Here is a 13,031-nt window from a genome sequence, read left to right as displayed (position 1 = left end):
ACACAGGTTAAGATTAAATATTTTCAATCCAACATCTAGAAATTGCTAGTATACTCATGAATAAAGATTTAGATTTTTGTCAGTCATTTCAAGGCGATATAAGGAGCATTAGATGTATCCAGTGGGGCAAACTCCCCCAAAATATTTTAGATGCATGCCAGCAAAGCCACAACACTAAACACTATAACTGTGACAAACTGTTAGGGCCTACATAAAGCTGTCCCAACAGCAGAGCTTTCTTTTCAGCACCATGGAGTGAATCATTACCGCTGCTACACCTGGTTATCAGCGGAGCCTTGTTTAGCAGCAAAGCAGTTCATTCAGCCTCATTTACTGCCTTTTAAAAAAACATGGCTGACTTGCTTAAACAAATGTGGTTTCTACTGACAATTGAGATGTACAAACTATGGCAGAAGGGGACGACGAGCGGATAAGAGGAAATCTGTCATTTCTATTAAGATATTAATGAGCGAGCTAGGATGGACATAGTCAGCATAACTATTTGTTCTGCACTTTTGAAATGTACAGCGACAGAATTTAGAACACGGGCTGTTCTTACAGGCTATAGGCTACATGTACACCTCCAAGTCAGAACAGTAGGCTAAGTTATGAGGGGGAAAGGGACCAAATTATTAAGGTGAGGCACATGGGCTGCTAACAGGTTACTACACAACATACACTTAGTATTACTTTCTTAGCTACAGTATACATATCTCCCTGGCATATTACATCATTTATGCAGCTGCATACAATACATTTTTGGACTCACCTTATTGTGCTGTGTTCACTTGAACAGGAAGTTGGCGCGGCGGTCCTTGTGGGAAAATTTTGTCATCAAAGTCTGGCATTCTCTGGATTTATAGTGCTTTCAAGACAACTGGGAACTCTGGGAAAAAACAAGGCTGAATCATGACTTCAGTGATCTTCAGGGTGGAGCTCTAGAAAGAGGCCAGAGTTCCTGACTTGGAATTACAAGTTAGAAGACTGTTAAAAACGTATTTTCCCAGTCAGAGCTAGTTTTTTCCCCCAGAGTTCCCAGTTCTCTTGAACTCACCGAAGTCTGAGAATTCCCAGTTCTGAGTTTCCAGTTGTTTTGAACGTGGCAGAAGTCATGCTGGATTGAGAGTATGGCCAATGTACTACAACTTTTCTGGCCCATGGTGTTGAATGTTTATTATTTTAAGCTTGGAAAAGAGACCCTTAAACCCAGACTTGGACCACACACCCACTCCACTGAATAGCAGGCTAGTGATTGCTTTGCAACGCTTGTAGTTAGTCACTGATTCCTTCCAAACCACTCATTGTTGAATTTGTGATTTCCAACTTGTTGTGTAATGTTCATGTCCAATGGCCGATGAGCACCAATACGTTTTATCTATAATTTCTCTTCATATGACAAGGATTGAAAAGGATTTTCCAGTAGATTGTCTACATAATTCATGACGATGACTGCTTGTCTAGCTTGCTAGCTAAGATTTTTAAAGTATGATGTTGTCATGATCAGTCCAATCAAAGCTACGGTAGATATAACGTGATTTTACATCATTTTTATCTGTGGCCAATGACCTTGAGGTTCTTGGATGGGCACTTCCAATGTAACTCTATGGCAGCACCCAAGGGGTTTGAATTTTCAAGCTCTAGCTGTAGATTTTGCAGTGATGTAGTGTCCCCATGAGTGACAAAACACTGAGCCAATCACAGCGCAACTAGAGAACATTACCAACCCCTACGCTCCGTATTTTCCACTGGCTGCCCCTCCACCACAGAAAGCACTGAACTAGGCTGAAACACCTGCATGTTGGAGCTGCCTTACTCAAGAAAACAAAAAAGAGACCATGTTTGTATTTTGTTTTATTAACTCAATGATTTTTTATTTTTTATTTTTACAATGTCTGCAAACTGATATGTGACACGTTTTAATGCCAAAATAACATGCAAAACAGGCACACATTTTTTAAATATATATATATTTGATTTTTTTATTAGCTAAACAGGTGGGTCTCAAGACAGCCCACTGGATGTATCCACTCCGACCATAACCAGGAGTAGTTCTGTGGGTCCTAAAGACAATTGACTTCATTATAGAAATATCAGAACTTCAGTGGAATACCATTTTATCCCATTATAAACAGATCTCAGTCTACATAAATATGTTGAAACTTTAGTAGGGAAACTTCATAGCTTATAAGTAACTGACCATTTTTTTGTTAAATCAGCTAGCAAGGCTATGACACCTTCAAGGCTTTAAACCTTGGAATTATAACAAGACACTGTTCCTCGTTTCCTTTGTGCTTTCAAATCACGTCTGTGTAATTGTAAAAGTAAAAAAAAAAAGATGTACGGAAATACTCATCCTCCCTTCTGAAAACCACAGAATTATTCAAGTGACGAGGGCAGTAGTACTGTAGTTGAATAATTAATCTCTATCAGGCTTATTGGTGATTGGCTGCTCAGGAAGCTATCAGACAGGTGCTCACTTATATTCTCCTCCTTTATTCTTCTTTTTGCTTCCACCTCCAAAGATGGCCGCCGCGACACCTGCAACAGCAAGGACTCCGAAGCCCACCATTGCGGCAATTCCCACTGTTTCCACAGCCCGCCGAACCTGGCAGAAAAAAACATTAATTTGAATGACTGATTCAGAAATAGTCATAGCTGCTTTGAATGTATAACAACAAGTAATCCAGTTACTCTACACTCTCTTGACACACATTCATAGCTTCAGAATGTCATTATGGCTCACAAGATAAATCTATGCTGAGCACAGTACACCTATTGACGAGCACCAGTCCATTGTACCTACCTGTCGAGACTCAGCCTTCCCATATCTCAGCTCTGTGACAAAGTGCTCACAGTTCCCCTTGAAGACACAGAAGGGCAGCTCCTGGTCCACATAGGCCTGGGCTTCCTTCAGTATCTCACAGATGGGTCTGACCTATAATAATATAATGCATGACATTTAGCAGATAATTTTATGCTAAGCAATTTATGCCATTTAGCAGACGTTTTTATCTTAAGCGAACTTACACTAGTGCATGCATACATTTTCATTTGGGTGGCCCCAGCGGGAATCAAAACACTATTCTCTCATTGCAAGCACCATGCTCTATCAACTGAGCCACATAGGATCACACAGGCTGGCACCTTATTCCCAGCGGTGGAAAAAGTACTCAATTGTCATACTTGAGTAAAAGTAAAGATACCTTAATAGAAAATGCCTCAAGTAAAAGTGAAAGTCACCCAGTAAAATACTACTTGAGTAAAAATCTAAAAGTATTTGGTTTTAAATGTACTTAAGTATCAAAAGTAAAAGGAATTGCTAAAATGTACTTAAGTATCAAAAGTAAAAGTATAAACCATTTCAAATTCCTTATATTAAATAAACCAGACAGAATCATTTTCTTTTATTTATTTATTGGCAGAGAGCCAAGGGCACACTCCAACACTTAGACATCATTTAGAAATGAAGCATTTGTGTTTAGTGAGTCTGCCAGGGCAGAGGCAGTAGGGATGACCAGGGATGTTCTCTGTTTAGTGAGTCTGCCAGGGCAGAGGCAGTAGGGATGACCAGGGATGTTCTCTGTTTAGTGAGTCTGCCAGGGCAGAGGCAGTAGGGATGACCAGGGATGTTCTCTGTTTAGTGAGTCTGCCAGGGCAGAGGCAGTAGGGATGACCAGGGATGTTCTCTGTTTAGTGAGTCTGCCAGGGCAGAGGCAGTAGGGATGACCAGGGATGTTCTCTGTTTAGTGAGTCTGCCAGATCAGAGGCAGTAGGGATGACCAGGGATGTTCTCTGTTTAGTGAGTCTGCCAGATCAGAGGCAGTAGGGATGACCAGGGATGTTCTCTGTTTAGTGAGTCCACCAGATCACAGGCGGTAGGGATGACCAGGGATGTTCTCTGTTTAGTGAGTCTGCCAGATCAGAGGCAGTAGGGATGACCAGGGATGTTCTCTTGATAAGTGTGTGAACTGGACCATTTTTCTGTAAAAATGTAACGAGTACTTTTGGGTGTCAGGGAAAATGTATGGAGTAAAAAGTACATATTTTTTTTTAGGAACGTAGTGAAGTAAAAGTAAAAGTTGGCAAAAATATAAATAGTAAAGTACAGATACCCCCAAAAATACTTAAGTAGTACTTCAAAGTATTTTTACTTAAGTACTTTACAGCACTGCTTATTCCCTACATAGTGCACTATGTTTGACCAGGGCCCCATGGGGTGCTATTTTGGGTCGCAACCATACTGTACTTACTGGTACTGACCTGGTAATCCTGATCCAGCTGGTTGTTGATGCACCACCGATCATGACCCACCACGTCCCAGATCTCTTCCTTCTTCACCTTAGCTTTGTCACTGAGCACAGACATCAGGATGTTGGAACTGGCTCCAGGGACCTCGGCTGGGGAGCAAAGAGACATGGGAGAAGGAGAGGGAAAAGTTCCAAGGGAGGGGGTGCACAGACAAAACATGTCATAAAACATATCATCAGTGCCAAAGATGAGTTTAAAGTTGAGTTTTGTCACATTAGTTTTTGTCAGAAAGTATTCACACCCCTTGACATTTTCCAATTGTTTGTTGCGTTACAGCCTGAATTTAAAATGGAAGAAATTGAGATGTTGTGTCTTTGGCCTACACACAATAACCCATAATGCCAAAGTGGAATGATGGTTTTCAAAATGTGTAAAAATGAATTAAAAATGAAAATCTGAAATGTCTTCAGTCAATAAGTATTCAACCCCTTTGTTATGACAAGCCTAAATACGTTCAGGGGTAAACATGTGCTTAACAAGTCACATAAAACATTTTTTTTCTTCACCTTTCAGCAGAACAATATTCTAAAACACAGGGCCAAATATACACTGGAGTTGCTTACCAAGGTGACAATGAATGTTCCTGAGTGGCCTAGTAGCAGTTTTGACTTAAATTGTCTTGAAAATCTATGGAAAAACTTGAAAATAGCTGTCTAGCAATAATCAACAACCAACTTGACAGAGCTTGAAGATTTTTTTTAAGAAAAATGAGCAAATATTGTACAATCCAAGTGTACAATATCTCTTAGAGACTTACCCAGAAAGACTCACAGCTGTAATCGCTGCCAAATGTGTTTCTAACATTGACTCTGGGGGTTGAAAACTTATCTAATCAAGAAAAAGTGCATTCAGAAAGTATTCAGACCCCTTGACTTTTCCACATTTTGTTAATAGCAAAGCAAAAACAGGTTTTTAGAAATGCTAGCAAATGTATACAAATAAAAACGGAAATACCTTATTTACATAAGTATTCAGACCCTTTGCTATGAGACTCAAAATTGAGCTCAGGTGCATCCTGTTTCCATTGATCATCCTTGAGATGTTTCTACAACTTGATTGGAGTCCACCAGTGGTAAATTCAATTGATTGCATATGATTTGGAAAGGCACACACCTCTCCATATATGGTCCCACAGTTGACAGTGCATGTCAGAGCAAAAACCAAGCCATGAGGTTAAAGGAATTGTCAGTAGGGCTCCAAAACAGGATTGTGTTGAGGCACACATCTTGGGAAGGGTGCCAACACATTTCTGCAGCATTGAAGGTCCCCAAGAACATAGCGGCCTCCATCATTCTTAAATGGAAGAAGTTTAGAACCACTAAGACTCTTCCTAGAGCTGGCCGCCTGAACAAACTGAGCAATCGGGGGAGAAGGGTCTTGGTCAGGGAGGTGACCAAGAACCCGATGGTCACTCTGACAGAGCTCCAGAGTTCCTCTGTGGAGATGAGAGAATCTCCCAAAAGGACAACCATCTCTGCAGCACTCCACCAATCAGGCCTTTATGGTAAATGAGATATTTCAGTTTTGTATTTTCTTTCAATTTTCAAACATTTATAAAAAAACTGTTTTTGCTTTGTCATTATGGGGTATTGTATGTAGATTGATGAGGGGAAAAAACTATTTACTCAGTTTTGGAATAAGGCTGTAACGTAACAAAATGTGGAAAAAGTCAAGGGGTCTGAATACTTTACGAATGCACTGTATATTAGTGTTTTATTTTCCATTAACTCAATTAGTTTTAATTCCACTTTGACATTAGAGTATTTTGTGTAGATTCTTGAAAGAAAATGATAATTAAATCCATTTTAATCCCACTTTGTAACCACAAAATTTGGAAAAAGTACTTTCTGAAGCCATTGTCTGTACTCTATATCTACAGTGCCTTGCAAAAGTATTCTTGCCCCCTTGGCGTTTTTCCTATTTTGTTTCATTATAACCTGTAATTTAAATAGATTTTTATTTGGATTTCATGTAATGGACATAGACAAAAAAGACAAAATTGGTGAAGTGAAAAAAAAAAGCCTTGTTTAAAATAATTCTGGAAAATAAAAAACGGAAAAGTGGTGTGTGTATATGTATTCGCACCCTTCACTATGAAGCCCCTAAATAAGACCTGGTGCAACCAATTACCTTCAGAAGTCACATAATTAGTTAAATAAAGTCCACCTGTGTGCAATCTAAGTGTCACATGATCTGTCACATGATCTCAGTATATATACATCGGTTCTGAAAGGCCCCAGAGTCTGCAACACTCCTAAGCAAGGGGCACCACCAAGCAAGCGGCACTATGAAGACCAAGGAGCTCTCCAAAAAGGTCAGGGACAAAGTTCTGGAGAAGTACAGATCAGGATTGGGTTATAAAAAAATATCTGAAACTTTGAACATCCCACGGAGCACCATTAAATCCATTATTCAAAAAATGGAAAGAATATGGCACCACAACAAACCTGCCAAGAGTGGGCCGCCCACCAAAACTCACAGACCAGGCAAGGAGGGCATTAATCAGAGAGGCAACAAAGAGACCAAAGATAACACTGAAAGAGCTGCAAAGCTCCACAGCGGAGATTGGAGTATCTGTCCATAGGACCACTTTAAGCAGTACACTGCACAGAGCTGGGCTTTACGGAAGAGTGGCCAGAAAAAAGCCATTGCTTAAAGAAGAAAATAGGCAAACACGTTTGGTGTTCGCCAAACATATGGAAGAAGGTACTCTGGTAAGATGAGACTAACATTTATATTTTTGGCCATCAAGGAAAACTCTTTGTCTGGCACAAACCCAACACCTCTCATCACCCCGAGAACACCATCCCCACAGTGAAGCATGGTGGTGGCAGCATCATGCTGTGGGGATGTTTTTCGTCGGCATGGACTGGGAAACTGGTCAGAATTGAAGGAATGATGGGCGGCGCTTAATATAGGGAAATTCTAGAGGGAAACCTGTTTCAGTCTTTCAGAGACTTGAAGACTGGGACGGAGATCCACCTTCCAGCAGGACAATGACCCTAAGCATACTGCTAAACGTTTTGGATTTAAATGTTTTGGTATGGCCTAGTCAAAGCCCAGACCTCAATCCAATTGAGAATCTGTGGTATGATTTAAAGATTGCTGTACACCAGCGGAACCCATCCAACTTGAAGGAGCTGGAGCAGTTTGCCTTGAAGAATGGGCAAAAATCCCAGTGGCTAGATGTGCCAATCTTATAGAGACATACCCCAAGCGACTTGCAGCTGTAATTGCTGCAAAAGGTGGCTCTACAAAGTATTGACTTTAGGGGGGTGAATAGTTATGCACGCTCAAGTTCTGTTTTTTTTGTCTTATTTCTAGTTTGTTTCAAAATAAAAAATATTTAGCATCTTCAAAGTAGTAGGCATGTTGTTTAAATCAAATGATACAAAACCCCAAAAAATACATTTTAATTCCAGGCTGTAAGGCAACAAAATAGGAAAAATGCCAAGGGGGTGAATACTTTCGCAAGCCACTGTATGTAGGCTACTGTATATAAATTGTTGAGTGCACTATATCTTCTAAAATAAAGATTTGATCATACTCTGTATAACTCACAGGGTGGGGCCAGGTGAATGACAAAACCGTCACCAACGTACAAAGTCCAGTGCTGGAAATTCCCTCTGAATATCTCAATCAGGTCCCCTGGCTCTGGCTTCTCATCGTACTGTCAAGGAAGAAATAATAAGTATGATTTAGCAAATCTGTGTATTGCCACATACAGGGGTGTTGTTGCTAGACACCCTCTTGTTAAAGTATGCAACCACCAACCAACTGCCAAGTATGCCGTTCTGAAAGGGAAAGTGCTCAGATCAGGGAACAAAGCTAAGTTCTTCGTCGTGCAAACACTACTTTGTACAAACAAAATGTAAATATTTGCATAAAAACAGACTACACAGAGACAGTGGACACAATCAACATTTGGATTGGACTTTACTTACCAATGTCGGAGCCATGGTTACCGTTATTTCCTTTTCACAGCTTTGATTTCCCTTCTGCTTGTAAATAACTTTACGTTTCCTATTTCCTGAGCTTTTATCTCAACCCTGTAAAGTCAGAACAAAATCTATGGGTTATAATTAGGAGGCCTGTTTTCCTAAGACATTAGCTAACAAAATATTAGGCAATCTATAGGCTAATAAACTAGATACTGATCTAATTTCACTATGTTCTGGTGTCTATAGAAAATCAGTGGAGTGTATTCATGGATGCCAAGGGGAGCCAGGCTACAAAAAAATATATATATATAATTTTTCAATGACTTTTGTCTCTCTGTTTCAGAATTTTTCTTCAATTCCCAAGAGGCTGAATGTATCTATGGAGCAAGATAGCTGCCAAAAGGTTAAACGTACGTATCGTAAGGATCGTAAGAAAATCCATGTGTGAAACAGAAAACGTAACCGTTAAATTAGATCTGTAAACGTATGTTACGACTATGAATGAACCTTTACACGTTCAATTCTTACTTTACGTCTCCCTTTACTCGGTTACAGATCTTTTTTTATACGCACAAACTTTTGTCAGGAATGTGACATCTGCAAAGGACATGAGCCGAATGTAGCTAGTCAAAGATAGCTAGTCAATCAAGCAACTCTAGCCAAAACGTTATAGTTGATTTGCAGCTTCCGGTTTCATTTCCAGAATAAAAAAGTCTAGAGCTTGTTTTAGAACGGCATTCGATAACGACGTTATAACAGTAGATGACGTAATACAGGCTTGGGCCTTCAGCAAATTACTTATATTATATTATAAAGACACAGAAGAGCCTTGTCTAGAGTAACCGCCTGAGCTGCAAAATAGAAAGTAAATATGATTTAGGCCTATTCCACTATCTAAATATACTGTTGTTTGTTATTTAACAGTCATATAATTGCATAATTTATTTTTATAGCCGCGTGGGGGCTACTGTGGTGACCATGTACACTTTTTCCAGTATTTGGGAGCACGGACTGTAGGCCTTATACTAAGCATTTTGACTGTTGTATTTGCAAATTCCACTCTGTATGTAGGCTTATAGCCATTTGCATTGCACAACCCCATCACACAGAGGCTATATCCATATCAATAAATTAGATTCAAGAAATATTTATTAAGTCTTGGCTATAACCTGTCCTGAGCTAAATAGCCAAGGGGTCCCAAATGGTCAAGACTATGAATAGCATATTCTTATTGCCAGATTGGCTTTCCCCATCCTATCAGCATGTGCTTCTTCAACTATTTAGTTTCAAATGTATTTAGAGGCTATATTTAGATGCCTGTGAGCTGGGGTCTCTTTTTAAGGGGAGGCCTATAATAAAAACAGTAATAAAACACAAATAGAGTTCTACAATTATTCTGCAAGACACCAGTACCCAAAATGATAGCCTAAATTGCAATGCCTACAAGTTTGTGGATAGGCCTAAATTAAACATTGAATTATTAGTAATATAGAATGGAGACTTTTAACTTGAAAACGTGCAGGATACCTCTTTCCGGTTTCCCCGACTTCCGTTTTTTTTATACTGTGTAATGCTTGTTCTCATAGTACTCCTCACAAGTTTTTATTGTTGGTGAGATGAAATTGCCAAAAGTCGGAAAGGTATTATTGTACATCAGAATTGCAACACAAGATTTGTTCAAGACTAAAAGTTTTGTCCATAATCATAACATGGTGTTTGTATGTTCACAAATGAAATTTCATGTTTCACGCATGGCTTTTCTTACGATCCTAACAATTTACGTATGGATTTTCTTACGATCCTAACGATTCATACGTTCAACCTTTTGGCAGCTATCTGGCTCCATATGTATCTCACCGGAGAAAGCATGTGAGTGCCCCTCTGTCTCTTTATGAGTAGGCCATCTATCTGATGCTGTCTGATCCAAACGAGTATGACATTGTTGCCGCCCATAGCATTGAATGGAATGCAAGGGAAGCATGCGTGCATTTGGCCTACCTTGATGAAAAGTATAAAACATTTGCCAATCAGCGTTGATCTAAACTGAGCGAGCTCAACTGTGAATGGTCTTGGCGCACCAAAAGAAAGTGTCAAGGGAAGCCAGCTTGGATTTTGGTGTCACTCCTATCAAATACGTCATTGACAGAAACAACTTGAATTGTTGCATCTTGTTTTGTTGTTGTCCTCCGGTGGCTAGCTAGCTAGCTAGCTAAAATTGTCCCTTTCCTAAATTAGCCATGGATGGAGATAGGGATTTGGACATGTGGTTTTACTTAATTCTCCTTACTGGCTAATGATTATAACGGTGATTCTGATCCAACCATTAATTCATACATTGTTGTGCATCTGGCCTGAGAGGATGGAAGTTCAATATGTAGCTAGATGTAGAAGGGTAATGTTAACGAGCTAACTTTGCCCATGAATGGAAGTTAGGCTAGCAAACAACCATTTTAGCAAGGTAGCCTAGGACAACAAGAAATAAAAGCCTGTACTGTATGACAGAGTGATAGACCGTTTTGTCAACATGAAAGAGAGGAGGATGGCATTGGAGTTTCTCTACAAGTAGGGTGTCAACATATTTTTCTACTTGCACAAATGCACACACAGAAATCATAACCATGGACAGCCGCATCTTAAATATATATATAGAGAGAGCGAACAGACACAGAGAGCATGGGCTCTTGAGTTCTTCTGCAAAAAGAGAGTTCGATAAATGTAAATAAACTTGCATTTTTTTGCTGGGACATCAAAACATCAAAACCCTCATTCCAAATCATAATTCAATACCTAAAACCTTAATTTTGAACAAAATTACATGAATGGACTATTACTACCAAGGATTATCAAGAAGAAAAAAAACTTCTAACAAACCAAAACCTGCATAAGAAACACAGCGGAACATGGAAATACCATCCAACACAAAACTAGGTGAGTAATGTTCAGTCTGAACTTACTTCTGAAGCCAAAAATGAAAAGACAATCTCTAGGTCATTTTGTTCTATAAAGCTTAATAAATAAGGCTACGAAGCTACCAAGCTGCTAGGAAAGAAACTGACTGAAATTCGCACAGAAGTGTGAATTGAGAAGACTGAAAACTCTTGAGCCTAACAATGGCAGGAGAGTTTCCCCAAACAATTCGATTTGCTGGTTTTACGCATCAAACTTTCAAATAACTCTTTGTTGACTGTTGCTGGGTGTTATCGGCCACCTCGAAGACACCTGGACCATCTTTTTTGATATTTTCAGTGGTATCGTTAACAAACACGCACCCAAAAAGAAAATGATAATTAAAAACAGGTTCAGTCCCTGGTTCGACCGTGATCTGTCAGAGTTACTCCACCTCAAGAATTCTATTTGGCAAATCGCTCGGCACACGCATACTCAGGCTGACTGGCTCTCATTCAGGCAAATTAGAAATAAGTGCACTCAGGCTATCAAGAAGGCCAAAGTTAGTTACTTTAAGGAGCAGTTCTCTCTCTGTGGGTCTAACAGCAAGAAGTTCTGGAAAACATTTAAAGACCTGGAGAATAAACCCTCCTCCTCACAGCTGCCCATGTCCCTTAATGTTGATGATGTGGTTGTTACTGACAAGGAGCACATGGCTGAGCTCTTTAATCACCACTTCATTAAGTCAGGATTCCTATTTGACTCTGCCATGACTCCTTGAACCGTTCAACGTTTCATCATATCCCACCCCTTGTAATGCGACTATCCCTGATGGTGCTCCATCTTTTTCCCCTGCCCCGCTACAAAGTTTCTCCCTGCAGGCGGTCACTGAGTCCAAGGTGCTAGAGGAGCTCCTTAAACTTGACTCAAAAAAAACATCTGGTTCGGATGGTTTAGACGCTTTCTTCTTTAAGTTTGCTGCCCCTATCATCGCCAAGCCTGTCACTCCTCTCTGGGGAGGTTCCCATTGCTTGGAAGGCAGCCACGGTTCGTCCTTTATTTAAAGGGGGAGACCAAGCTGATCCTAACTGTTATAGGCCTATTTCTATTTTGCCCTGTTTATCAAAAGTGTTGGAAAAACTTGTCAAAAATCAACTGACTGGCTTTCTTGACGTCTATAGTATTCTCTCGGGTACGCAATCTGGTTTCCACTTAGGTTATGGATGTGTCACTGCAACCTTAAAGGTCCTCAATGATGTCACCATTGCCCTTGATTCTAAGCAGTGTTGTGCTGCTATTTTTATTGACTTGGCCAAAGCATTTGATACGCTAGACCATTCCATTCTTGTGGGCCGGCTAAGGAGTATTGGTGTCTCTGAGGGGTCTTTGGCCTGGTTTGCTAACTACCTCTCTCAAAGAGTGGAGTGTATAAAGTCAGAACATCTGCTGTCTCAGCCACTGTCTGTCACCAAGGGAGTACCCCCAAGGCTTGATCCTAGGCCCCACGCTCTTCTCAATTTACATCAACAACACGGCTCAAGCAGTAGGGAGCTCTCTCATCCATTTATATGCAGATGATACAGTCTAATACTCAGCTGGCCCCTCCCCGGATTTTGTGTTAAACGCTCTACAACAAAGCTTTCTTAGTATCCAACAAGCTTTCTCTGTCCTTAACCTTGTTCTGAACAACTCTAAAACAAAGGTCATGTGGTTTAGTAGCAAGAAGTCCCCTCTCCCCACCAGTGTGATTACTACCTCTGAGGGTTTAGAGCTTGAGGTAGTCACCTCATACAAGTACTTGGGAGTATGGCTAGATGGTACACTGTCCTTCTCTCAGCACATATCAAAGCTGCAGGCTAAGGTTAAATCTAGACTTGGTTTCCTCTATTGTAATCG

At 40.2% G+C, this 13,031-nt stretch overlaps 1 protein-coding gene across 2 annotated transcripts in view; it reads right to left on the bottom strand.

Annotated features, from left to right (window-relative positions):
- Window positions 1–1,954: 1,954 nt before the first annotated feature.
- Window positions 1,955–13,031, bottom strand: part of LOC115205584 (phospholipase A and acyltransferase 4) — a 14,885-nt gene continuing 3,808 nt past the window's right edge. For both annotated transcript variants that reach the window (XM_029771723.1, XM_029771724.1), the window contains exons 2-6: window positions 8,253–8,357; window positions 7,870–7,978; window positions 4,261–4,397; window positions 2,804–2,935; window positions 1,955–2,605 (exon numbers count right to left, since the gene is read on the bottom strand). In XM_029771723.1, coding sequence (XP_029627583.1) covers window positions 2,474–2,605; window positions 2,804–2,935; window positions 4,261–4,397; window positions 7,870–7,978; window positions 8,253–8,267 — 525 coding nt within the window. In that variant the 5' untranslated portion in view covers window positions 8,268–8,357 and the 3' untranslated portion in view covers window positions 1,955–2,473. The remainder of the gene's footprint in view (window positions 2,606–2,803; window positions 2,936–4,260; window positions 4,398–7,869; window positions 7,979–8,252; window positions 8,358–13,031) is intronic.

This window comes from Salmo trutta, chromosome 13 (genome assembly GCF_901001165.1).
Source record: "Salmo trutta chromosome 13, fSalTru1.1, whole genome shotgun sequence".
Taxonomy (NCBI): Eukaryota; Metazoa; Chordata; class Actinopteri; order Salmoniformes; family Salmonidae; genus Salmo; species Salmo trutta.
This window is presented reverse-complemented; position numbering and strand designations above follow the sequence as displayed.